We start from the raw sequence: 26,417 nt of genomic DNA, 5'->3' as shown, positions 1-26,417 counted from the left end.
GAGTTTTATTTAATTATTTCAATGAACTTGAACCTTTGCGTAAAAATTAATAAAAGATTTTGAAAAAATATTTTTATTATTCAGGTCGAAGTATTCGAATTGAGTGACACCTATTCGTTTTAAAATTAGTATAGCAATTATGTATAGGAAAGACAACAAATCAATATTTGTTGGGTGCACGAATTGGTCGGTGAAATACCACGACCACACATAAGGCAGGCATAAAACGGTTGCAATTCCGCGTAATTCTAGTCTGATGAGTGTGTGTCGGAGGCCTAATTTTAGTACACGTTCACAAATGATGCGAAGGAAAGTTAGTTTGGCAGAGGAACGGACGTGTAGGGGAAACATCCTTTTTCTGTGCGTCCCTTCATCCGTTGATTAAAGGTCAGCAACATATCGTAATTGTTGTAAATGAGCAGCCTTCTTTACTCTATTTCGGTGAATTCAAGTGGCCGCTTGCTCAGTTGCCACCTTATACAGGGAAACCTGGTTAAGTGAGACATCAAGGGACCTGCAATGTCGTTTCACTTATAGAGGTATTCCACTTACCCAGTGTCTCAGATATACAGGTATAAATAAATATCTGTCTCATTTACAGAGGGTTCCATTAATAGAGGTGAGAATACAGGTTATTTCAGTTATTTCAGTTTGACATTATTCAAATAAACATCTGTATGATAGTAAAGCGAAACTAAAACTGAAGGTAATTGAAGCTCAAAATTTGTACTTACGTACTTGGAATTACGTGTGGAATTTGTGGGTAGAATAAAAATGAGTAAACAAACAATGTTATCTCGAGTTACAGAGGTTTATGCATATAAAATTTACTCGCTGTCTCAGTTATAGAGGTAACTATGATGATAAATCGAAAGAACAAATCCCAGATATAGAGGTTTACCTCGTCCCACTAACAGAGGTAATTCAGTGCCAAAGGGTTGGGACCTCAGCATGAGTTTCAGTTATGGAGGTTTCTCACTTATCCAGGTCCCACTTAACCAAGTTTCACTGTAGTATAAAAAATTAAAAAATAGAAAAACCTACATGGGCATAGAAAATAGTATAAAAATATGTACATGAAAGCTACATACGAAAAGAGGTGACAATTTTATGATATTACCAGGAGGGCGCCAGTGAGCTAGCTATCAATATTTATGGCCATCGGGTCAAAAATCCTTGTCAGTCTATAAACTGGAATTAATAAATAAGTATTTATTCAAACTAGTAAAATACATAATAGGTAGAAATCATTTTTATATAAATATAGCTGTCGCCCGCGACTCCGTCCGCGCGCATTTAAAAAAAAAATGAAAAATAGATGTTGGCCGATTCTCAGACCTACTGAATATGCTCACAAAATTTCATGAGAATCGGTCAAGCCGTTTCGGAGGAGTGCGGCAACGAAAACTGTGACACGAGAATTTTATATATTAGACGAGTAAATATGTTCATAAAAATATAACAAAAGCTGGTTTGCATATTCAATTTCTACTAAAAAATTTCTTCTTGCATTTTAAAATAAAACACGTTTTATCATTCAGACTTCACAAAGCACACTTCATAAGTAATTCTAGTTTCACTTTTAAATAGTATTTTCCTTCGCAAACGAGAACTTTACCAATTTCTCGTCCTAACGACGTTAAATCTGTCCATCAAAACTTTCATATGTACTGGAAACTTTTACGAAACGGAAACTCTGAAGTTTAAGTTACCACTGCACATGTTGTAAAAGTATCATCCGTCTAAGTTAGATCACTTCGTACTGCAAACTACAGTTTACCACTCACATTCGAGAAGTAACTTAAAATTCTAAGTTTTAAGTGACCACTCAATCGCTTATTCCTTATGAGAAGTGTACATACGAAAATAATCTCAGTGCTTTTGGGCAGACAGTTTGGTAAATTAAAAACATGTTGTTCAACACAACACTAAACAATTCAATTTTTACATGGATTAGATTAACAATAAGTTAGAATGTGTTATTTTTAATTAGCTATTACAAGTTCAATGCATTAATATTTCTTTAATTAACAAACAACATCATCATTATCATATCATTATAATGAGCTGCTATACGTCTCCATTGAGGGGCTCAGAGTCTACCCTAAGTCTGGGGGGAACAGTCCATAGTCAAGCACTCTGGCCCAGTGCGGGTTGGTTGACTTCACACCTATCTTTGTACTAACTGTTCCCGTGCGATTTCATTCGCATTAAATTGCATTCATTTTTGTTACAGAGAAAATCTTTGTTTTGTGTGTTTTTGTTACGTAAAACATTAAATTGCAAATGTCAATATGACAACGAAGGCCTTCGCCATTGGCTGAGAATTACGTTACCATGGTAACCTGCCAACTTTGCTGCTATTGGCTTGCAATTGTTCCTTTCCCGCATAACAATTTTTACAATTTACTCACCCCTTAAGTTTAATGGCGTAAAAATATATAGCCTAAAGCATGTCATAAGTATTAGGGTTTTATTACAAAAATAATTATTCGAAAATATACAGTGATTGCTACGATCTTGCGTTATAAAGAAGTGTGTACACTTTCTTATAGTAGTATAGACTAACTGTCGCCCGTGACTCCGTCCGCGAGGGATTAAAAAAAAACATAATAAGTAGCCTATCTGTTCTTTCAGACTATGATCTACATCTATGCCAAATTTCATTGAGATCCCTTGAATCGTTTTTGAGATACCTTCAAACAAACATCCATCCATCCATCCAAACATTCGCATTTATAATATTAGTAAGATTATCAAACATATACAATGCTAATTATCACTTATATCAATCAATCAAGATTATTGGCAACCATCAAAACCGATTCCTTGCATCACCCCAATGTATCACAAATTTTGCATACGCAATATTAAAATGTCACCGCACGCACTATTACTTTTCGTATCGTATATAAAAAAACGACAACAAAATAACCAAGTCATTTGAAATTCAAATATGAGAAACGAACTATGATTTATTTGCATATAGACAAGGTGCAAATCATCAATCAGATATTATTTCGATATTGTTCGATAAACTATATGGCGATTAAAATGTTGTAACAGAAGGGTTCTTTCTATAAATTTCATTGACTTTTTTATATTAAAGCTTTTGTTCATGAATGTCCACAGTTTTAAATATTGTACAAAAAAGTAGACAGAGTATATATTTATAATTTCAATAGCTTTTGCCCGCGACTTTATCCGCAAGGAATTAAAAAAAAAATAAGTAGCCTATGGGTATGTGTTCTTCCAAACAATCGGTGCTAAATTTCATCAAAATCCGTTGTGCTGTTCCGGAGATACGTTTAAACAGACATCCATCCATCTAAACTTTCGCTTTTATATTAGTAAGATAATAAGATGTAGAAAACTGTAGAGATTGTTTAACGTTTTTTGACATTACAACTTAATATAAGGTGATTCCATGTGGGTTATTGCAAAGCGAGAAGCCGAAGCGTTTTAACCGCATTGAGACCTCCGACGCGTTAGAACAAAACAAATGCAAAAAGGTATCAATTATATCCCCGAAAAATCAACCTAAAAATACGAAAATGAAAAAACTTCGGTCCTTTATAGACGAATTTCAGTGACAATAACGGAAAAAAAACGACTATAAAAAAATACAAATCCTCTTTTCATACCCACCTTGCGTATGTCTATAAAAGTTAAAAAAAAAAAAAGAAAAAATATTCGTGCATCATAAAACCACAATGCCACGTTTTATTTGGGCGGCCTCAGCGACGGGCCTCTGTATGCAAAATTGGTACGAAATTGAAAAACAAATTTGTTACATATTGCTTTTTTGATTCGGGGTGCGCTACACGGATCGAGTTTGTGGAGGTTATTCTGTATCGGAACACACAATGATTTTATGCTCAAAAGTTAACAAAAATTAACAGTGGTAGATCCCGCAACAATAATATTTGTTGGGTGCACGAATTGGCCGGGTCAACCGGTGCAATACCACGACCACACAGAAGACAGGCGTGAAGTGGAAGAAATTCCGCTTAATTTTATTCCTCTTTCCCTTCCCACCCTTTTCTTATTAGGAAAGGATGGGAAGTGGAGGTGGATTTGGCGGAAGAGGGGACGCATAGGAAGGAGAAATATCCTCTTTCTATGCAACCCCTTTTCCGTTGATTAAAGGTGGGCAACGCATCTGTATTTGCGGATGTCTATGGGCAACGATCGCTTCGCTATTGCGGCGAATCCAGATGGCCGTTTGCTCGTTTGCCACCTTGTGCTATAAAAAAAAATTGTAACGGGGATCATGGCAGAGGTACCCTAGGTAATCTAGGTACTAAGATATAATAATTAGAAGATTATAGTCTTCTCGCTAGACCAAATACTCTATGGATTATATCTTCCACTTGTAATCTTACTAATATTATAAATACGAATGTTTAGATAGATAGATGGATGTTTGTTAGAAAGTATCTTAGGAACACCTCAACGGATCTTGATAAATTGGACACAGACGTAAAAGTCTGGAAGAACACATAGTTTCTATTTTTTTTATACATTTAATTTTTATATTTTTTACGATTTATCTTTTGATTCCGCACGGACGTAGTCGTGTGCGATAACTAGTAGAGTAAAAAAATGAAATAAAACAATCAAAGGAAATTAATTAGAGTTAACAATGCAAGATATTTCCAACTTTTAGTAATGTTCATTTCCACCGCCATTTTCATTTTCTATCCATTAAAATCACGTTCAACCAAAAACACAGATTTTTTTTCTGCACAAAAATAAAGATTTGCAGAATTACTCCATCATGTTAACAGAAAGGGGTTGCGATCACATCGCTTCGTGTTACTTCATTAAAGCAGTATTATTGTGGAGCTGCGTGTTACAACATACTTTATACATATTTCTTTCTCTTATTTTACGACCATTTTATATTACGGATGAGGTGTTTACATATAAATATATTTTGAAATTCAATACCTTTTTATTGTCACTTACAATAAGAGCATAAAATATTCTTACAAATTAATATTGTTACTACTGTATATTGAATTTAACATAAATCTTACTAATATTATGAAACCGAATGTTAAGATGAATTGATGGATTGATGTCTGTTTGAAGGTATCTCCAGAACGGATAAACGGATCTTGATGAAATTTGTCAAAGATGCAGAACATAGTCTGAAAGAACATATAGGCTACTTATTAAGTATTATTTTTTAAAATCGCGCGAACAGAGTCACGGTCGACAGCTAGTATGTAAAAGCCAACATTAAGGTATGTAGATTAATCAAAGGGAACAGACATGACAATTGGTACATAACAGATTACAAAACGTATCTACGTGTTATTTAAATTTTCCCATGGAGTGAATTTATTCCTTTATACTCCTTAGAGCTTATAGACAACTGCTATTTCACCTCAACCATCCATTACTTAACATAATTCGTGTCGTGTAACGCAATTATTATTAGATCGAACCATTCGATGGTTCAATTTAAATTGGTCAATCGTTATCTTTACTTATGCTATTAGTGTGATGTGAGCTATTGTCTAACGAATTATCTAACACTAATTCCATTCAACGGTCGTCATCGCACGAAATAGCCGGAATCAATCATGACATGCTCGCACATTCGCTTCTAATATCACTTAAACACGCTGCCCACCCTCAAATGGGAAACCTTAATAATGTCCACGTATTGTCATAGAGTATTCGGCGTAAACGTAAACAGTTTAATACCTACGATGACTTTGATGATAATTAAAAAATGTAATTATTGTGAAGGAATGGCTTAGTTTTATTCCTGTGGGCCTAGCAAGAATACTGTTCGTAAGAAAGTGATTCTTACCACGATTAGGCTGTTTGAGGTCCCGATATTTCGGCACAGTTGCATGCGCCATGTTCACGGGTTGACTGGTAAGAATCCGTTTCTTACGAACAGTATGTTAGTAAAAACCACGAAAGTTTGAAGTTAAGTTACCTTTTCGATAAATTTTAAATCTTGATAGCCTTTTTTGTTGCAATCAATAAATTAAATCACTAAAGAAAATCAAGTTCATAACTATAAGTGCCTATTTACATTGCCTGCTTAGTCTATGAGATGTAAAATCATCCCTTGATTGTAGGTGCAATGGGCGCTGGACATTCAATATCGATGCAAATGTCTCGGTCTGGCCGCACGGGGGCGCTACCGCTTTCATAATTGTTATGCTTCATACAGACATACTTCGACCTTCATATTAAAAATGAATAAACATTACCCTTTAATATATCTTCATTGTTTAATTACGCGTATTTTTTCCCCTTCCTTTTGCAACCACCTTTTCCGAATTTTACCTCCTTCTGTATACAGTCTAACTCAACATTTACAGTAGTTACTTATAATAGTTAAGATAAAAAGAATGAAAACCAATGCAACACAATATATTTCAGTCCATGACAAGCACAACACAGGTAAAAAACACTTATTCATATTCCCACAGAAAATGACTACTGATAATAAAAAACCTATTAAACTTTGACACGTGTCGAAAAATTAGCCCTCTTTTGTTGTAAATATGATCTGGCAACGATCAATGCACCTTCGTGCACTGCTCAGCGAATCCGGTGTGAACCGGATTACTTCTGTTTGAACTGGATTTGAGGTTACGAATATTAATTTTCGTGGTATAATGTAGTTATTAATTTTTAATAGGATTTAATTTCCTGGTCTTTGTAGTCTAATTTTATCTTTGGAAAATGGGATATTTTTGATTATGAATAATTATATTTTATGCTTCAAATCAACAAAAACACGTCCTCCTGTTCGGTTCTCGAACCTACTCTAAGTTAGGGGTGACTAGGTTATAGTCAAAGACGCTGGCCTTTTTGTTGATTCTTGGATTTCCTCACAGATAGGTGCAGATTGAATCAAAATGCTTACCTTCATCATTAGAAGGTCGAAGTGTACTTACTAAGTGCCAGTACTTACCCACTGATCGCGTTGTATATATCCTAAAATTCGAACTTTTGTGGTGAAATTATATTGAACAAAAACAATGTGTTGTCTTAAATATAACTATACAATGAATTATCAAATCGTTAGTAGGTATTTAATAATTTATTCCAAACGAACGCTTCTGCAACGAACGCCTCGCGGTCACGTGACCGCCACGTGATGATCCGCCATTTGTAAAAACATGACCAACGTACAGAGACCTCTATTCTGATAACTATATACCACTTATTATAGACGTTCGTTAATTGGTCATATTAACGGCTATTATTTCAATCATTTGATTGTCGAATTTGTTAAACTAAAATGATGTACATCTGTTAAATTTATTTGAAACCTTAATTCAATTAAAATAAGGCTTAAATTCATAAACACTTTCTAGTGCACATTTTTTTTATAATTTTGTATATCTGTTTATAATGTACAATAGAATCAGAATCACAAACTGTTTGGGTGGTTACGAAGCGATGATTACCAGTAATTTGTGTTGTATTGTTTGCGTTCATACGGACATCTTTAGTTTATTTAAAGGGTGTTGAATATTGTTTGGAATCGACCAAGTTTATAACGGCGGGGATGATGATAATGAAAATAATCCAGAAGTATGCAATCAATACGAACCTTATAGGAAGTACAAATAGATTAAAGTGGTTAAAAAATATCAAATATCAATTGTTCCCTTCTTAGTAATTCCGGTGCCCGCAAAAATCATAATCAGCGTAACACCGACCAGACGTGTTAAAATGAAATAAAAAAATCCTACCACAAGATGGGGTTTGACACGACCAGGTCTCGTTGATCTCTGTGATTCGCTCGTTAACTCTTCATTTGTAAAGGATCTACAGGCGTAATGGGTCTCGATATATTTGTTGCTAGAGTATTAATGGTTTTGGAGCGAACGAGACGCGCGAAATTTAATCTTGCGCGCAAAAAGTATTGAATAGAACGGGACAAAAAGAATGTGATAAATGGATCGCCTGGGTCATCATGCTCGCCTGGTACTTTTACATCTAGTTCTAGAACATTGTTGTTTTCAAACACAAGTTTTAATTTACTTTTTTATAAATGCCGTAAGACATCATCTTTATAATCACGTACTTATCTTACTAATATTATAAACTAGCTTTTACCCGCGACTCCGTCCGAGCGGAATAAAAAATAGAAAACGGGGTAAAAATTATCCTATGTCCTTTTCCTGGTTCGAAGCTACCTGCCCACCAATTTTCAGTCAAATCGATTCAGCCGTTCTTGAGTTATAAATAGTGTAACTAATACGACTTTATTTTATATATATAGATGCGAATGTTTGGATGGATATTTGTTGGAAGGTATCTCCGGAACAGCTTAACAGATCTTGATGAAATTTGGCATATATGTAAAGCATATTCTGGAAGAACACATATGCTACTTTTTAAGTTCTTTTTTAATTCCGCGAAGACGGAGTCGCGGGCGACAGCTTGTGAAGAATAAATGATAATCAATAACATAAAAGTAGAGAGAAATGAAATTTCCATTTACAAAACTATGACTCTTCAATTAAAGAATGTCTTACAAATTCATTGGAAAAAAAATCTAAAATAGCTTAATGACAACGCAATGGTGACTGTGTTTACTGTTTTAAATGTTTACTATTTTGAGTAATCTACATACATAGCTGAATCTGCATTGAAGATAGTGACTTAGAAATTAAGAATCTTAACAAAGTATCGTGTAACACCCTAAAGCCCCTAAGCATTTTTCATTAGCATTTAACCATCCAATATAAAATCTCTTTCCCAAAGGGTAACTAACCCTAAACAGCGATTTCCTCAACAAAATCATAAGGCGGGGAGTAATCCATCATGAGTCCATCGCCATTGCATTATACTATAATTACGTACACCAATGCTTAAAGTTACGATTTACTATCAATAATATGCCAAGCGATTTCAACCCTTACCTACCACACTTACAGGATAATATTGTGTAAATATATTTAAAGTATGTTTGTAATTTGTTGGTGTCTTGTATAACAAACAAGGGTTACCAAATGCTTCACCACAATTTTAGTTCCTTAGACACGTGTCCTTTGTTTGGTAGAAGTTTAGGGAGCAAATTATATATCTTTACACATATCCTCTGCGTTTATTCCTTTGTTTATTTATCATTGCTTAGTAATGTTTATAGATTTTACTGGTTTTGTTTACTGTGATAATGTTAGCACACAAAATGTCGTTTATATATCAAAGAAATACTAATCATAAGTAATATGAGCGTTATAATCGGTATATAAATCTTCTTTTGCAAAAAGTAAGAAAATGCCAACATCACGCGGTGTTCCCAGGCGGTCACCCATCCAAGTACTGACCGCGCCCGACGTTGCTTAACTTCGGTGATCGGACGAGAACCGGTGTATTCAACGTGGTATGGACGTTGGCGATTGCTTTACCTTAATTTACGTAAACTAGGTCATTAGAAAAAATGAAAACACATTAAAAAAAAGCCAACATCACGCGGTGTTCTCAGGCGGTCACCCATCCAAGTACTGACCGCGCCCGACGTTGCTTAACTTCGGTGATCGGACGAGAACCGGTGTATTCAACGTGGTATGGACGTTGGCGATTGCTTTACCTTATTTTACGTAAACTAGGTTCATTAGAAAAAATGAAAACACAAAAAAAAAGCCAACATCACGCGGTGTTCCCAGGCGGTCACCCATCCAAGTACTGACCGCGCCCGACGTTGCTTAACTTCGGTGATCGGACGAGAACCGGTGTATTCAACGTGGTATGGACGTTGGCGATTGCTTTACCTTATTTTACGTAAACTAGGTTCATTAGAAAAAATGAAAACACAAAAAAAAGCCAACATCACGCGGTGTTCCCAGGCGGTCACCCATCCAAGTACTGACCGCGCCCGACATTGCTTAACTTCGGTGATCGGACGAGAACCGGTGTATTCAACGTGGTATGGACGTTGGCGATTGCTTTACCTTAATTTACGTAAACTAGGTTCATTGGAAAAAATGAAAACACATTAAAAAAAAGCCAACATCACGCGGTGTTCCCAGGCGGTCACCCATCCAAGTACTGACCGCGCCCGACGTTGCTTAACTTCGGTGATCGGACGAGAACCGGTGTATTCAACGTGGTATGGACGTTGGCGATTGCTTTACCTTAATTTACGTAAACTAGGTAATTAGAAAAAATGAAAACACATTAAAAAAAAGCCAACATCACGCGGTGTTCCCAGGCGGTCACCCATCCAAGTACTGACCGCGCCCGACGTTGCTTAACTTCGGTGATCGGACGAGAACCGGTGTATTCAACGTGGTATGGACGTTGGCGATTGCTTTACCTTATTTTACGTAAACTAGGTTCATTAGAAAAAATGAAAACACAAAAAAAAGCCAACATCACGCGGTGTTCCCAGGCGGTCACCCATCCAAGTACTGACCGCGCCCGACGTTGCTTAACTTCGGTGATCGGACGAGAACCGGTGTATTCAACGTGGTATGGACGTTGGCGATTGCTTTACCTTAATTTACGTAAACTAGGTCATTAGAAAAAATGAAAACACATTAAAAAAAAGCCAACATCACGCGGTGTTCCCAGGCGGTCACCCATCCAAGTACTGACCGCGCCCGACGTTGCTTAACTTCGGTGATCGGACGAGAACCGGTGTATTCAACGTGGTATGGACGTTGGCGATTGCTTTACCTTATTTTACGTAAACTAGGTTCATTAGAAAAAATGAAAACACAAAAAAAAAGCCAACATCACGCGGTGTTCCCAGGCGGTCACCCATCCAAGTACTGACCGCGCCCGACGTTGCTTAACTTCGGTGATCGGACGAGAACCGGTGTATTCAACGTGGTATGGACGTTGGCGATTGCTTTACCTTATTTTACGTAAACTAGGTTCATTAGAAAAAATGAAAACACAAAAAAAAGCCAACATCACGCGGTGTTCCCAGGCGGTCACCCATCCAAGTACTGACCGCGCCCGACATTGCTTAACTTCGGTGATCGGACGAGAACCGGTGTATTCAACGTGGTATGGACGTTGGCGATTGCTTTACCTTAATTTACGTAAACTAGGTTCATTGGAAAAAATGAAAACACATTAAAAAAAAGCCAACATCACGCGGTGTTCCCAGGCGATCACCCATCCAAGTACTGACCGCGCCCGACGTTGCTTAACTTCGGTGATCGGACGAGAACCGGTGTATTCAACGTGGTATGGACGTTGGCGATTGCTTTACCTTAATTTACGTAAACTAGGTCATTAGAAAAAATGAAAACACATTAAAAAAAAGCCAACATCACGCGGTGTTCCCAGGCGGTCACCCATCCAAGTACTGACCGCGCCCGACGTTGCTTAACTTCGGTGATCGGACGAGAACCGGTGTATTCAACGTGGTGTGGACGTTGGCGATTGCTTTACCTTAATTTACGTAAACTAGGTCATTAGAAAAAATGAAAACACATTAAAAAAAAGCCAACATCACGCGGTGTTCCCAGGCGGTCACCCATCCAAGTACTGACCGCGCCCGACGTTGCTTAACTTCGGTGATCGGACGAGAACCGGTGTATTCAACGTGGTATGGACGTTGGCGATTGCTTTACCTTATTTTACGTAAACTAGGTTCATTAGAAAAAATGAAAACACAAAAAAAAAGCCAACATCACGCGGTGTTCCCAGGCGGTCACCCATCCAAGTACTGACCGCGCCCGACGTTGCTTAACTTCGGTGATCGGACGAGAACCGGTGTATTCAACGTGGTATGGACGTTGGCGATTGCTTTACCTTATTTTACGTAAACTAGGTTCATTAGAAAAAATGAAAACACAAAAAAAAAGCCAACATCACGCGGTGTTCCCAGGCGGTCACCCATCCAAGTACTGACCGCGCCCGACATTGCTTAACTTCGGTGATCGGACGAGAACCGGTGTATTCAACGTGGTGTGGACGTTGGCGATTGCTTTACCTTAATTTACGTAAACTAGGTCATTAGAAAAAATGAAAACACATTAAAAAAAAGCCAACATCACGCGGTGTTCCCAGGCGGTCACCCATCCAAGTACTGACCGCGCCCGACGTTGCTTAACTTCGGTGATCGGACGAGAACCGGTGTATTCAACGTGGTGTGGACGTTGGCGATTGCTTTACCTTAATTTACGTAAACTAGGTCATTAGAAAAAATGAAAACACATTAAAAAAAAGCCAACATCACGCGGTGTTCCCAGGCGGTCACCCATCCAAGTACTGACCGCGCCCGACGTTGCTTAACTTCGGTGATCGGACGAGAACCGGTGTATTCAACGTGGTGTGGACGTTGGCGATTGCTTTACCTTAATTTACGTAAACTAGGTCATTAGAAAAAATGAAAACACATTTATGGGATTTTTACTGTCGCAAAAGATGGCCGTGACTGTGTGATTTTTTGGAATGCCCCTGAGCCGACGCAACGACAGGTAATTAATGCAAACTTCACGCGAAGCGTTTTCAATGCGTCGGCTAGAGGGCGTTAGAATCGTTATTTACTTATTATTTTTTATTGATATTTCAAATAAAATATATAGAATAAAAAGTTATAATTTTTTTGTAATTGTAAATACAAAATTAGTAATTGTTTTTTTTTTTTTTTTTTTATGTAAGAAATTAATGAATGTGTGTGGGTATCTGTGTGCGTGCGTGTGTGTGTGAGTGTTCGTGTGTGTATGTCCGCCACATCACTCCCCCCCAGAGACCGTGTCTACGGGCGATAATAATCTGGAAAATGGACTGTTCGCCCAGAACGTGTAGTCACTGCGGTCGGAGTAGATTGTGGAACAGCATCTGAAATAGGAATGGGTAATGGAGATGAACCAGGGTCTTGGTTGGATACAAGTATGTAGGCTGGCTTTAAACGGTCTACTGATACTCGTAAGACTTTTCCCTTAACTCTAATCTTATAAACTTTTTCGCCTTTCTCAACAACTTCATGGGGACCTGTGTAAGCTGGTTGTAAAGCGCCTCTTAACGCGTCTTCTCTTAGAAAGACATGGGAACAAGTTGAAAGATCTTTAAATACGAAAATTTTGCTCGTGTTGTGATGAGAAGTTGGTACGGGTTGCAAATTGTTAGCAAAAGAACGAATACGCGCTGTAAAATCTGCTATATCAGTAGTGCAATTCTCCGCTTTATGACCAAAAAATTCACCTGGCAGACGTATTGGTTCTCCGTAGACAAGTTCAGCGGAAGAACATTGAAGATCTTCCTTGAAGGAGCTTCTTATACCCAGTAGAACTATTGGCAAACTTTCGACCCAGCTACTATCCTCGTGACACATGATAGCTGCTTTTAACTGCCGGTGGAACCTCTCAATAAGACCGTTACATTGAGGGTGGTAGCTGGTTGTTTTACGATGTTTGCAAGATATGAATTTTGAAAGTTGTTCGAAAAGTGCCGATTCAAATTGCCTACCACGGTCTGTCACAATATCAGTAGGACAGCCGAATCTCGCTATCCATGACGACAAAAATGCTTTGGCCACTGTTTCTGCAGTGATGTCCGTTAAGGGAACAGCTTCGCACCATCGCGTGAAGCGATCGACGGCTGTCAAGCAGTAACGGAACTCAGCTGATGGAGGTAATGGTCCGATAAGGTCTAAATGAACGTATTTGAATCTCGCTGAAGGTAAATCATGTGTGCCTAAAGGCGACATAACGTGTCGATTTACCTTTGCGCGCTGACATGACAAACACGCCCTAGACCATTCGCGACAATCTTTTCTCATCAATGGCCAGACGAAACGGTCAGCAACAAGCTTCGCGCTTGTGATAGCGCCGGGATGGCTAAGAGAGTGTAAGCTATCGAATACTTGCTTGCGTAAGGATCTGGGTACTAGAGGCCTGGGAGTCTTTGTGCTGACATCGCAGTACAGCTGCAATCGACTTCCAGGTATATTTAATTTCTTAATATGCAGGGAACTTTCTTGTTCTAGAAATGTTGCTAATTCAGAATCGGAGTCCTGAGCTTTAGCAATCACTTCGAGGTCCACGGGTCTTACTATCTCCTCAACCTCCTCGATTCGGGAAAGTGCGTCAGCAACGACATTATCTTTTCCGGAGATGTGTTGAATATCGGTCGAGAACTGGGAAATAAAATTCAGATGCCTATATTGTCGTGGACTGCAGTTGGCCTTCCTTTCACTGAATGCAAAACACAGTGGTTTATGATCTGTGAAGATAGTAAACGGTGTTGCTTCTAGCCAATGTCTAAAATACTTAATACTCTCATAAATAGCAAGAAGCTCTCTATCGTATGGTGAGTATTTCGTTTGTGATGGGCTCAATTTACGAGAGAAAAAGGCAAGAGGTTGCCAACTACCATCTACGAGTTGCTGTAAGACACCAGCAATAGCAAGATCCGAAGCATCAGTGATAAGACCTAACTTTGCTGTAGGGTCTGGATGAGCTAACAGGGCTGCATTAGAAAGGCTATCTTTACAGTCTTGGAAAGCTTTTAATGAGTTTTTGTCCATGTGTATTGTCTGTGACGCTTTGACTGAACCTTTAAGCAATGCATTCAGGGGAGCTTGGATTTTGGCTGCGTGGGGGATAAACCTTCTATAAAAGTTTATCATGCCCAGGAACCTTCTAAGCTGCCTTGCATTTGTAGGAAGGGGGAAATCTTTCATGGCTTGAACTTTGCCTTCCAGGGGCTTCGTGCCGTGCTGGTTGATGGAGTAGCCTAGAAATGTTACCTCTGATGCTCCAAAAACGCACTTTGCAGTGTTGATCAGCACGCCATAATCCTTCATCCTGTTAAATAGGAGGCGAAGGTGTTCTTTGTGCTCTGTCTCATCATGCGAAAATACGAGAAAGTCGTCGAGATATGGGAAACAAAAATCTAGACCACGTGTCAACTCATCAACGAATCTCTGAAAGGTGGCTCCAGCGTTTCGAAGACCAAAATTCATATAAGGAAACTCAAAAAGTCCAAATGGTGTGGTTATAGCACATTTGGGAATGTCCTGTTCAAATACTGGTATCTGATTATATGCCTTTACTAGGTCTATAGTTGAGAAAATTTTACAACCGAATAAACTATGGGCAAAATCGTGTATATGGCGTAAAGGATACCTATCCGGGATCGTTCTCGCATTAAGCAAGCGATAATCGCCGCATGGTCGCCAACCATTATCCTTTTTCGGAGCGAGGTGTAGTGGTGACGACCAGGCTGACTCGGATGGACGAGCAATACCATTAGCTAACATTACCTGGAATTCTGCCTTGGCGATCTTCAGCTTCTCTGGGGGAAGTCTGCGTGGTGTGCAGGAAACCGGTGGACCTGGTGTGGTACGTATGTGATGAACTGTCTTATGTGTTGGTGTGCGATGGGTGCCTGCTGGCCGTGTAAGTTCTGGGAAATTAGCTAGTAATTTGAAAAAAATTGAATCACCAGTCATGACCTTTACACTAGATATTAGGCTACATAATTTTTCAGAAACACCTAACGTTGACAATTTTGTTGTAGTATCTATTAATCTCTTATTTCTAACATCAACAATTAAATTAAAATGTGACAAGAAATCAACACCAATGATAGCTTTTGTGACGTCAGCAACAGTAAATCGCCACATGAAATCTCTACGTAGACCTAAATTTAAATTAAGTTGTACATAACCATACGTATGAATAATAGAACCATTAGCTGCACACAGTACATAATCAGATTTATCACGTTGTTGTTTGAGTGCAGATCGGGGGAAAACGCATAGGTCACTTCCTGTGTCCACTAAGAATTGCACTTTCGATCTGCTATCAATTACAAATAGGCGACCAGTAGTTAATGTGGGACAGTCATCCGTCGCCATTACAGACTGCCCGGTGCGTTTCCCGACTTGTAATCGCAAGGCTGAATGCATTGTCTAGCCTGGCTGCCGAACCTGGAGTGATACCAACAGGTAGGAAACTTTCTGTAGGACGACTGTGATCTTCTCGATGGCGTACGGCTCCGCTCACGTGACCTAACTTTATGACGTGGCCGAGAGCGCTCGTCAATTTTCGAATTAATAGTACTGACCTGCATCTTCAGTTCTGACATTTGTCGCGCCATGTCCTCAATGGTTTGTTCTAACCTGGTTTGTGAAGATGATGCGGCTGCAACCACGGGTGAAGCTGGGACGATGTCGTGTACTCGATCTGCCAAGTCAGCTATTTCGCTAAGGGGCATACTCATTTGCGACACGACGATAGTCTGCAGATTACTTGGGAGTCGACCAGTCCACAATGATCTAAGAAAATCTTCCGGTATATTGGGGCCCGCGAGATGCTGTAGATGTCGCAGGAACTGAGATGGTTTGCGATCGCCCATCTCCTCGGCCTGTAGTAGTTGTTTTAATTTTTTCTCTTTTGAAATGGAAAGCCGTTTAATAATTTCACTTTTCAATTTTTCATACTTGCCGGTCGTTGGAGGTGATGTTATTAAATCCTCGATGTCACTTATATATCTCCGGTCCAGATTTGTGATTAAGAAATGAAATTTTATATCATCATCGGTTATTTTCGATATGCAAAATTGACTTTCGATTTGACTAAACCATAATAATGGCTTCTCTGGCCAAAATGGCGGCATTCTTACGCCTATACGACAAATGTCTGAATTGTCGTCCGACACAATGGGCACGCGCACTCGCCGCTTCGTCACTCGCGCGTCGTAATCTATTTCCTGTTCACCGTCGCTTATCATTTTTTTCTTAAATCAATTCACGTATTCACTTTAAGGGGTCACCAGTATGGGATTTTTACTGTCGCAAAAGATGGCCGTGACTGTGTGATTTTTTGGAATGCCCCTGAGCCGACGCAACGACAGGTAATTAATGCAAACTTCACGCGAAGCGTTTTCAATGCGTCGGCTAGAGGGCGTTAGAATCGTTATTTACTTATTATTTTTTATTGATATTTCAAATAAAATATATAGAATAAAAAGTTATAATTTTTTTGTAATTGTAAATACAAAATTAGTAATTGTTTTTTTTTTTATTTTTTATGTAAGAAATTAATGAATGTGTGTGGGTATCTGTGTGCGTGCGTGTGTGTGTGAGTGTTCGTGTGTGTATGTCCGCCACACATTAAAAAAAAAGCCAACATCACGCGGTGTTCCCAGGCGGTCACCCATCCAAGTACTGACCACGCCCGACGTTGCTTAACTTCGGTGATCGGACGAGAACCGGTGTATTCAACGTGGTATGGACGTTGGCGACATTATTATTATATTTTGTGCACTTTAAGTAAGTGTTGTAATTTGAATTTCTCAGGTACAGTCAGCTTCATAAATATAGTGGCAGTCAAGATATCCAAATATATAGGAACACCTAAGGTGATCAATTATATAAGTACAACCAAAGTTATCAAATTAATTGAAGCATCCACTCTGCTCAAAAACACCGGAGCGTTCACATCGTCATATATATGAGTACATTCAAAGTGCTCATAATTATAGTTACAGACATAGCGTCAATAGTAACGAAGCATCGAAAGTATGCAAAAATATCGTAACATTTGACAAAATTGAACTCTATCTCTATTTACTTAAGATACACTTTGAAATATACTACTTCTGTTAAATTCATTTGACGCTTTGTATCAACATAATAGGTTGTCCAATAAGTTCGTTCCGATTTTCAATAGGTATCTTAGAATAGACCCGAATATATTATAGGTACAATTATTGAAAACATATGACATGTTTACATAACACATACATAATGAAAAGCTTAACTTCAGCCATATTTTGACAAATGGTAGGACACAATTCGTTCTTTTCTATCAGTTTTATAAAAACTGATTGACTTAATTTTTGCCGAAATACATAAGACTTTTTGCTATAAAATCGAACAAATATAATTTAAAAGACGTATGCCAAAACTTAAGGGCCTTTAAAATTTCCCTTAAAAATGGGCACGAACTTATCGGACAACCCAACATTTTTCTTCTTATTATTATAACGCTTAAAATTTATAAATTTACGATACATGACAGATACCTAATCTACCTATCTATATATATAAAAGAAAGTCGTGTTAGTTACACTTTTTATAACTCAAGTTCGGTCGAACTGATTTAGCTGAAAATTGATGGGGAGGTAGCTTAGAACTAGGAGATGGACATAGGAACTTTTTATCTTGTGAGCATTTTTTTTATTCCGCGCGGACGAAGTCGCGGGTAAAAGCTAGTAAGCAATATCAAATTTTATTCTGTCACAATATGTGCTAGTTTCAGTGTTTTACTATTTTCGCCGCAGTACGTAAGTTTAATGGTTCGAATCCCAGGCTTACAAGGTTTTTATTTTTCAATATTATCAATATATGTATAGAGCTTGATTTATTTTTAATGAAAAGGAAAAATCTAGTAATTTACTTAGAATATGTTTTTTACTTAACAAAAACAATTTTAAATTTTTATTTTTGGGGTATTAAATATTTAAATAAAATTAATAACGATTAGGTTCGGCCATCTATACAACTTCTGTTAATTAATTGACAATTTGTATCAAAATATTTTTCTCTTCCTGCTAGGTATCTTCAGTCCGGTTGCAGTAGAATTTTCCAAGCATAGATTTATTACACGTATTCGATGTCGCCAGTGACTTAGTCCGCGCGGAATTTAATGACGAAACTTACAATAATAAACGTGAACAATAAAAAAAACATGCTAATGACGTCTCGGTTAAAAAAGGGACAAGGAATATTGTGGTTCCTTAATTTTTAAAGATGTCGAATAGTAACCAATAATTGTTGCGAAAAAGTTCAATTTTATATAACGCTTTGATAATAAAATTAAAAACCTTAAAAATGTAAAAATAAGTGTGGGATTCGAATCGCCAAAACTGCGTATTACAGCGAGCAGTTAAACCGTAAGGCCAAACTGGCATATATGGTGACAAATTAAAATTTGATATTGCTTATCTATCTCGTACCTATCTGTCATGCGGGACGTAAACTTGAAGTAAATAGCAAAAAAATGTTTGATATAAAATGTCAAATGAATTTAACAGAAGTAGTATATTTCAAAGTGTATCTTAAGTAAATAGAGATAGAGTTCAATTTTGTCAAATGTTACGATATTTTTGCATACTTTCGATGCTTCGTTACTATTGACGCTATGTCTGTAATTATAATTATGAGCACTTTGAATGTACTCATATATATGACGATGTGAACGCTCCGGTGTTTTTGAGCAGAGTGGATGCGTCAATTAATTTGATAACTTTGGTTGTACTTATATAATTGATCACCTTAGGTGTTCCTATATATTAGGATATCTTGACTGCCACTATATTTATGAAGCTGACTGTACCAACAATAACTTAATTTTTATGAAATTGACATTAAAGTTATTTACCTCTTAAACAGTACAAAATTATTTTTCAACAAAATGTTTATTCGCTCTCCAACTAAATAAGGTGCCAAAAATATTTAAAGAAAATAACTTCTTCTTTATTCTTATGATTCATATTTGTACAAAGTAAAACAATAAAGTGCAATGTCTGAACTTCAGACATCGCGAAGCAGGCTCTGACCTCTTAGACACTATTATGCTCGAATCAAGTACCAAACAATAAGTATAGCAAAAAAATTTCGTCGGAATAGAGACGAAGTAAAAAATGAAATTTCAAGAGTCCTTGCCCATTCCCAAGTATTTAAAATACGGTTTTGCTTAAAAAGTGAATCCAGACGTAAAAGTTATAAAAGTCCAAAAAGATAAGGCTACGTCACAAACGGCGTTTTTAGATAAGAGCATGAACTACAATGTATCGTTTGTCCCGCTGTCGAAAATGGTGCCACTTCAAAGGCTATCACGGGCCACAAAGGGAATCTCTTTACTGAAAAAGATGCACGTACCTACATGTGCTTTGCATTTATTTGTACGCATCTTTTTAAGTAAGCCCTAGGGCTTTAAGTGAGACTAGCTCCACTATGGTATAATAAAATAATCGGAGTTAATCGCCTATTTTTTTATATTACAAGGTGGCAAACGAGCATGCGGCTACATGAATTCGCCGAAATGGCGAAGCGACCGATGCCCATAGACATTCGCAATTGCAGATGCGTTGCCTACCCTCAATCGACGAAGAAGAAGAAGAATATTTAACCTTCCTACGCATCTCCTCCTCCATCAAATCCACCTCCCCTTCCCATCCTTTCCTTATAAGAAAAGGGTGGGAAGGGAAAGAGGACTAAAACTAGGCCTCCGGCACCACACTCATCAGACGAAACGCGGAATTACTTCCACTTCACACCTGTCTTCTGTGTGGTCGTGGTATTTCACTGTGCGAGGCCAATTGGTGCAACAGATGTTGTTGTTGCTGGCGTCTACCATTGTTTTTTATTGGTAATTTATTTTGCAACGATTCCATTTATTCGGCATAAACGATTTTTTTTCTTCATCATATCGGCACATATAATATAATAAAATAATATGTTAAGATAACATAGCAAAATTAAAAAAAATAAACCTGCGAAAAATTGTATTGCTTATAGTTACTTAATAGAAATTGTTTAACGAAATTACTTTCTTTTTATTTTAAAAAGTACACTAAACATTGAAGATTTTAATCTGACTGGCGCTGACGCCTTCATAGTTAGCGGAAAACTTATTAATATGCTATATAATTTATATTAAACCTTAAAACTATTAAAATAAGGTTTATATTTCGCGAATTAATTTTTGCTCCTAGAAATAGGATGTTGCACAAGTATTAGGGGTATTAAATTAATATCTGTCAGCTTAAGGCGGTTATTATGAATCATTCGACACTCAAAGTGTGCGATATTAGTGAGAAACGCTTTGTGGGATTATGCTCTCAGTTTTTCTGTGATCTCTACTTATGTTCAGCATTTTGTTAATAATGACCTACCTACATTTTGTACAGTATGTTCTGAAACTTCATATTAAAGAGAAAGTCTTAACTATTTAGTAATAAATATGTTTTCTTTCAAATAAATTACACTAACGTCAGGGCCAAGGAAGAAAAATAAAAAAAAAATCATCAAGGACTATTTTTATTGCACGCTGTAGTATGGATGGTTCGTTTTTCGCACAAAGTAATTCAAAATATTTTGTTATCACAATCTGTAATATTGTACCTTTTAGATACCAAATTAACCTTGATTTTGATTTTATAAGTTAATTTAATTTCTTAGAGCAAGAATTTTTAGAGTTAATTATTGTTTAAATATCATCATCATCTTCTTCCAGAACTTTCCATAGATACCGGTTGTTGGTCTCGATGCTTCGAATGTCTTCGGTGGTGACGTCATCGCGTGCTAGCTTCATGATTGACTCGAAATCGTCATTATTCACTGACGCAACAGACAGTAAGGTATCAGTAATATTGATCGAGTCACCCGCGTCTCCCCTTTCGTGTTGAGCTCTTGTGTCAAACCTGTTGGTTGCTCGATTCTAGAAAGTAAGATAAATTACTATCAACAACAACAACAACGACAAAACACACATCCGTAACCCAGAGGGGTAGGCAGAGAAAAGGACCTTCCACCCCAGATACCTTTGTGACTGCCCTGACATACCTCTCTCGCTTCTTCTACATTTATACATCGAACGTCGGTGCAGGTACTATCAAGCTATATTAATTTCTCCTATACGGAAAAATCCAATTCAAAGATTTTTCCACGTCATATCCTATTATCATAAAAATAAATAAATTTCCTTTTTCCTGTCTATCTTCCTTTGTTGCTTTACGGGTATGATTTGCAACTCATTTGCTCGTTGCATCTTACCGGCTAATGATGTGACCGGCATGTGCAACGAACAATACACCAACCAACACAACAACACTAACTCTATTCGTTGTTGATGGTTGTATGGTTTCGCCTTTTACCGCCTTAAAAATAATAAAAGTACTTACATCTATAATAGCCATGTGTAGTATTGGAACTTCCAGCGTTAATGGTTTAGCGTAGTCTGGCTCCTTATTCGTGTCATCTTCAGCTTGTTCCTATTAAAAAATAAAAAAAGTATCCCTCAAACTTTACGGTCTTAATTTTCCTAATCCATCTAGAGCACTCTTCATTATTAGTTTAAAAATAAAATCTTCTATTAATAGTATCATGTTCAATTAATTATGAGGTTCCAAATATATCAATAAAAGCATCATCTCACTTTTTTCTGCCGCCATTTTTCCAGGTATGTGTTGGTAGACTGCAATCCACGTCGGCTCTCCTGGAGTAGTCTATCTATACGATCGTTTTTGTTTGGAGAACTCCAAGTGTTAAGTACCTGAAATAATCAGGAAATGAATCAAAGTAAACTGCATATGCCAGGGGTTCAGCTAGTATCCACTTGGATTCAAGAATTGGTGATCGAAGAGTTTACGATATATATTCTTAAGTCCTCTTTCTATTGTTTTTTACTAGATAACTGCAACGGAACTGCTTTTTGCAAATGCTACCTCACCGGAATAACTAATATATCCAAACGCCGCAACAAAAGAAAATATGTAAGCAAATTAAAATACAAACAAAACAACACTTACTACTGTCATAACAGCTAAAAAGACAACTTCAGAACATAGAAGAGGAAGATTCACTAATCTCGCTCCTTCTAATAATAAGACTTTCGTTTCTTCTTTCACAGATTTAGGCAATGATTGGATGTTTTCGGAGAAACTTTTAATCAATCTAAGCGAGACATTGCCTAAAACACAGTCTATTACGAAGAGACATGAAACCAATGCAAATAGAAATAATACTCTTCTTACTTTGTACATGACTAAAATTTTGTAGACCTTTTTATACTTGTAATAAATTTTCACATTGATTTCAAACAAATGTGACTGTAAATTTAACGTCTAAAATGTCAACATGTTTTAATGGTGTCAAATTTCAAATGATAATTGTCTATTTTCAATTTAGCAAACGTCAGATAAACGATCTTTGTATCAATTTTTACGCTTTTGACAAACTTCTTTGTTTTTTTTACTAAATGTAGGTAAATTAAATATTTCGGAAAAAAACTGGAGATTCAATGGTGCTATGATCAAAACATTATTTGTCTATTTTTATTTCAACAAACTAGAGAAAGGGCAGATTAGCTAACAATATTGTAACCATAGTTACTGTGACTTTGATTGCTTGATTGTTTATTGTGCTTAGCAACTATGTCAACTTTATTTTGTAAAACGATTTGCAGACCAAAGTATCTTTAATTTTCGTTTTTGAATCTTTTGTGGGAATAGGAAAGCAGAAAATGGTAAGATTCCCACTGTATTTTTTCCAGAACTCCTTTTATTCATATAAAGTTTATTCATAAAAAGTTGACCTTTTCCGCAAACTGCAAGGACGAATAAAGAAACAGAGATAAGAATATAATATGAAGCAATTATGGGTGCCACTGTAAATATATCTAACGCGCTTGTAGCGCTTTCGTTTTAAGTTGTAGCGTTTTTAAAAATAGATTCTATGAGTAACCAAACTTGTGTAATCGTAAACATAAGTAAAGAGATGTGATTAAGGTTACTATCCCGAACAGACTTCTCATGTAAAAATAACTTCCAGCTTTTAAAAGGAAAATAATGTTTAATTTTTATTTATTTAAAATTGTTCTATTACAGCCACCCAAAGGAAAAGGCGGAGGAAAAAAGGCTCCGGGTATGTTTTGTAATATACAGATTAACTTCTACAAATATTATTTCCTGACTAACTATACTTTTACTTCATTTCAGCCATCGTAATTGATGGAGTCGACACGTCTGAGATGACAAGAGAAAAGCTGGAACAGTTCACTCTCCGTGTCAAAGAAGAATTAGACAAAGAGAGAGAAGAAAGAAATTACTTTCAGTTAGAGCGAGATAAAATACGCACCTTTTGGGAAATTACCCGACAACAATTAGAAGAAGCTAAAGCTGAACTGAGAAATAGAGAGAGAGCTACAGAAGAAGCGAAGGAGGAGAATGAAGCGCTTTTAGAAACTGAAAAGCAGAAAATCAAACATTTAAAATATGAACAACAAGCTGCTGCAGCCGCTTTGAGAGCAGAAAATTTAGTCGCACTGAAAGCAGCAAAAGAAGAACACGCGGAACAAGAGCTGGAACTGCTAAACGACAAACGAATGCTCAGACAAGAAATAAGAGAGAAAGCACTCGCCGCTCAAGACGAATTGAGAAGAGCGAAATTGGTACATGCTGAAGAATTATCTAAAGCACGAGAAGATTTTCAAGAAAAAGCTCGCCAGATAGAAGATAAGGCTGAAAAGAAGCTACATGAGACTAAAGTAGAACTCACTGTGAAACACAGAATGGAAATAGCAGAAGTAGAGGAGAGAAAGAATAAACAGCTTTCAGATTTGATCGCCCATCACGATCGCGCTTTCATTGATCTTAAAAGTTATTACAACGACATCACACTTAACAACTTAGGTAACTTATTATTTAATTAAATAGGTTTAGCTTAATATATTTAAGATAATAAGTCTCAAATAACATTATTTATTCCACAGGTCTTATTAGTAGCATTAAGCAACAAATGGAAGAAATGCAAAAAGTCAAAGAACGTGCGGAGAAGGTCGCTAAGGATGCAGTTGCTGAAGCGAAGAACCTGCGAGAACCTCTCGAAGCTGCGATTATTGACAACAAAGAGTTAAAGCGTCAGATGTCAAACTATGACAGAGATAAGGCTGCGTTAGCTGTAAGTAGAAAATATAAAAAAAAAATAGAAATTTAAAAACTCAATCAGTCATAATGAGAAATCGCAATTTCAAAAAACCTGTAAATGACAGAACGTTGAGATAAAAAATTTCAAATCGATTTAATGACATTCAAATAAATGTACTCGTAGACATAACTGCAGAATAAGTACAAATAATGAACTTAAATCATTATATTTAATTTTCAGGCGAAAACGAAACAGCTCGCATCACTTGAAAAGCAGTTCGAAGTATTGAAATGGGAATACGAAGTGCTTCAAGTTAGGTTTGACAGGATAGAGAAGGAACGCAACGAACTGAAGTCGCGGTTCTCTCGGGCTGTGCTAGAAGTGCAACAGAAGGTTTCCTTAAAAACATCCCTGTTAGAAGCCAAGTTGAAAAGCTTAGAAGCCAGAGACTTGGGACCGAAGGAGATACACGTGAGTAAATACTTGATATATTTATAATTAAATTCAATATAAATTAATAAATAATAAATACATTCTTTCGATATTTTTTATGTATAGAACCTGTTGAAATTGAAAGATACGCAAATAGAAGATTTGCACTACGAAGCAGCGCGACTCCGGAAAGCTCATGACGATCTCCTCGCGACGTACGAGGCTAAGCTTACAAAGCTCGGTATACCGCCTGAGGAATTGGGATTCAAGTAAGCTCAATAAATCATAACTAATCGTATACAAGTATTTTACATATTTATATTCAAATAATTTACGAAGCTTTTGGACAGCTTTCGTTTTGAAAATGAACCCTTAAATAATTTCAATAAAGCGTCATCTATCAGTGGTAAGCTTACTTAATATAATTTCCAACAATACGGTTTTGCAATAGCGACATCTTACGGATATTTGAATTACTAGTTTGAGTGCTATTCTATCTGGGCAAATAAAATGTACAAACAGCCAAAACAAAGTTTTTTCTACCTTATTTTGTTCGGGAAAATTTAACGTATATTAATTTCATAAAATTACATGGCTTTTTCCCGTGTAGCAGCAATTCACAAAAAAAAAAGATAATCGTGTTATTTCTTCTCTCCGATAGAGGGTGCTTATTTAATATTAAGCATGGCACAATTTTTAAATTTTTTCTATTATACAAGTAATTCTTTAAATTTATTTCATAAAGATTTATAACTGATTGGCACATTTGTTAATTTCAGACCTTTGAGGGCAGTGACAGTGGCAGGACTCTCTCCAGTCTTGGGAATGGGACCTGCGGGTTTGGTCACCAACGACAAAGTGTAGTTAACAAATGTATTAGAAAAAATCGCAAAATTCTTCCTTTTTTCTTTTTTTATTTAATAAACTACTACAGATTAAATTATTATTTTCTTTTATGGATACAGAATTTGTAACCTGTGTGTGTAAAGAATCTTTTAGAAAGGAAACACTAAAGGTGCCTACATCATTTGTTTGTTGCAGGATTTTCAGAATTTCGGGAACGAAAGTAGAATTTAATTTTTTCTTATTAATTTTTCTTTTTTTTTTCAAAAATATTTTACTTTATACAGTTGTTTTACTACAGGACTGTGTTCCCTTTAACAATAAACCGCTATAAACATTTATTGATATTATTGCTGCATTTTCCTTAAGCATTAAAGAGGCAATTTGCCTCAAATATATAGAACTAAATTAAATAAAACAATATTTCGAAGCCAATAAGTGTATTTATTACTACTAATTTTCTCATTTATATACAAAACTATGATAAGGCAACAGTTCCAAATTAATAAAAATGCTTTACGTTTATCATTTT

The 26,417-nt window shown here is 36.8% G+C and overlaps 1 protein-coding gene, 18 non-coding genes and 1 pseudogene across 19 annotated transcripts; 1 reads left to right on the top strand and 19 right to left on the bottom strand.

Annotated features, from left to right (window-relative positions):
- Positions 1–9,271: 9,271 nt before the first annotated feature.
- Positions 9,272–9,390, bottom strand: LOC123721976. Its single transcript, XR_006756355.1, has one exon. It is a non-coding gene; the product is annotated as a 5S ribosomal RNA (ribosomal RNA).
- A 63-nt stretch (positions 9,391–9,453) lies between these two features.
- Positions 9,454–9,572, bottom strand: LOC123721977. Its single transcript, XR_006756356.1, has one exon. It is a non-coding gene; the product is annotated as a 5S ribosomal RNA (ribosomal RNA).
- A 62-nt stretch (positions 9,573–9,634) lies between these two features.
- LOC123721996 lies at positions 9,635–9,753 on the bottom strand. The gene has a single exon (XR_006756375.1). It is a non-coding gene; the product is annotated as a 5S ribosomal RNA (ribosomal RNA).
- A 61-nt stretch (positions 9,754–9,814) lies between these two features.
- Positions 9,815–9,933, bottom strand: LOC123721981. The gene has a single exon (XR_006756360.1). It is a non-coding gene; the product is annotated as a 5S ribosomal RNA (ribosomal RNA).
- A 64-nt stretch (positions 9,934–9,997) lies between these two features.
- LOC123721992 lies at positions 9,998–10,116 on the bottom strand. Its single transcript, XR_006756371.1, has one exon. It is a non-coding gene; the product is annotated as a 5S ribosomal RNA (ribosomal RNA).
- A 63-nt stretch (positions 10,117–10,179) lies between these two features.
- On the bottom strand, positions 10,180–10,298 carry LOC123721983. Its single transcript, XR_006756362.1, has one exon. It is a non-coding gene; the product is annotated as a 5S ribosomal RNA (ribosomal RNA).
- Positions 10,299–10,359: 61 nt separating this feature from the next.
- Positions 10,360–10,478, bottom strand: LOC123721972. Its single transcript, XR_006756351.1, has one exon. It is a non-coding gene; the product is annotated as a 5S ribosomal RNA (ribosomal RNA).
- Positions 10,479–10,541: 63 nt separating this feature from the next.
- Positions 10,542–10,660, bottom strand: LOC123721961. The gene has a single exon (XR_006756340.1). It is a non-coding gene; the product is annotated as a 5S ribosomal RNA (ribosomal RNA).
- Positions 10,661–10,722: 62 nt separating this feature from the next.
- On the bottom strand, positions 10,723–10,841 carry LOC123722035. Its single transcript, XR_006756414.1, has one exon. It is a non-coding gene; the product is annotated as a 5S ribosomal RNA (ribosomal RNA).
- Positions 10,842–10,902: 61 nt separating this feature from the next.
- LOC123721980 lies at positions 10,903–11,021 on the bottom strand. The gene has a single exon (XR_006756359.1). It is a non-coding gene; the product is annotated as a 5S ribosomal RNA (ribosomal RNA).
- A 64-nt stretch (positions 11,022–11,085) lies between these two features.
- LOC123721986 lies at positions 11,086–11,204 on the bottom strand. Its single transcript, XR_006756365.1, has one exon. It is a non-coding gene; the product is annotated as a 5S ribosomal RNA (ribosomal RNA).
- Positions 11,205–11,267: 63 nt separating this feature from the next.
- LOC123721985 lies at positions 11,268–11,386 on the bottom strand. Its single transcript, XR_006756364.1, has one exon. It is a non-coding gene; the product is annotated as a 5S ribosomal RNA (ribosomal RNA).
- A 63-nt stretch (positions 11,387–11,449) lies between these two features.
- Positions 11,450–11,568, bottom strand: LOC123722024. The gene has a single exon (XR_006756403.1). It is a non-coding gene; the product is annotated as a 5S ribosomal RNA (ribosomal RNA).
- A 62-nt stretch (positions 11,569–11,630) lies between these two features.
- LOC123722013 lies at positions 11,631–11,749 on the bottom strand. The gene has a single exon (XR_006756392.1). It is a non-coding gene; the product is annotated as a 5S ribosomal RNA (ribosomal RNA).
- Positions 11,750–11,811: 62 nt separating this feature from the next.
- Positions 11,812–11,930, bottom strand: LOC123721989. The gene has a single exon (XR_006756368.1). It is a non-coding gene; the product is annotated as a 5S ribosomal RNA (ribosomal RNA).
- Positions 11,931–11,993: 63 nt separating this feature from the next.
- On the bottom strand, positions 11,994–12,112 carry LOC123721984. Its single transcript, XR_006756363.1, has one exon. It is a non-coding gene; the product is annotated as a 5S ribosomal RNA (ribosomal RNA).
- A 63-nt stretch (positions 12,113–12,175) lies between these two features.
- Positions 12,176–12,294, bottom strand: LOC123721982. Its single transcript, XR_006756361.1, has one exon. It is a non-coding gene; the product is annotated as a 5S ribosomal RNA (ribosomal RNA).
- Positions 12,295–17,081: 4,787 nt separating this feature from the next.
- LOC123722002 lies at positions 17,082–17,200 on the bottom strand. The gene has a single exon (XR_006756381.1). It is a non-coding gene; the product is annotated as a 5S ribosomal RNA (ribosomal RNA).
- A 3,973-nt stretch (positions 17,201–21,173) lies between these two features.
- Positions 21,174–23,498, bottom strand: LOC106707948 (annotated as a pseudogene).
- A 194-nt stretch (positions 23,499–23,692) lies between these two features.
- Positions 23,693–25,906, top strand: LOC106707919 (dynein regulatory complex subunit 4). Its single transcript, XM_014499364.2, has 5 exons — positions 23,693–24,375; positions 24,456–24,643; positions 24,851–25,081; positions 25,169–25,311; positions 25,822–25,906. Exons 1-5 carry the CDS (start codon positions 23,715–23,717, stop codon positions 25,904–25,906), a joined length of 1,308 nt encoding a protein of 435 aa, XP_014354850.2. The 5' UTR covers positions 23,693–23,714.
- The last annotated feature ends 511 nt before the right edge of the window (positions 25,907–26,417 follow it).

Source organism: Papilio machaon, chromosome 18, assembly GCF_912999745.1.
Source record: "Papilio machaon chromosome 18, ilPapMach1.1, whole genome shotgun sequence".
Lineage (NCBI taxonomy): Eukaryota > Metazoa > Arthropoda > Insecta > Lepidoptera > Papilionidae > Papilio > Papilio machaon.
The sequence above is the reverse complement of the archived record's forward strand: the minus strand, read 5'-3'. Positions and strand labels throughout refer to the sequence as shown.

Coding starts and splice junctions, on each gene's coding strand:
- LOC106707919 (XM_014499364.2), top strand. CDS start 23,715: ATGACAAGAGAAAAGCTGGAACAGTTCACTCTCCGTGTCAAAGAAGAA. Junction 24,376..24,455: donor CATCACACTTAACAACTTAG/GTAACTTATTAT, acceptor TTTATTCCACAG/GTCTTATTAGTAGCATTAAG. Junction 24,644..24,850: donor GAGATAAGGCTGCGTTAGCT/GTAAGTAGAAAA, acceptor TTTAATTTTCAG/GCGAAAACGAAACAGCTCGC.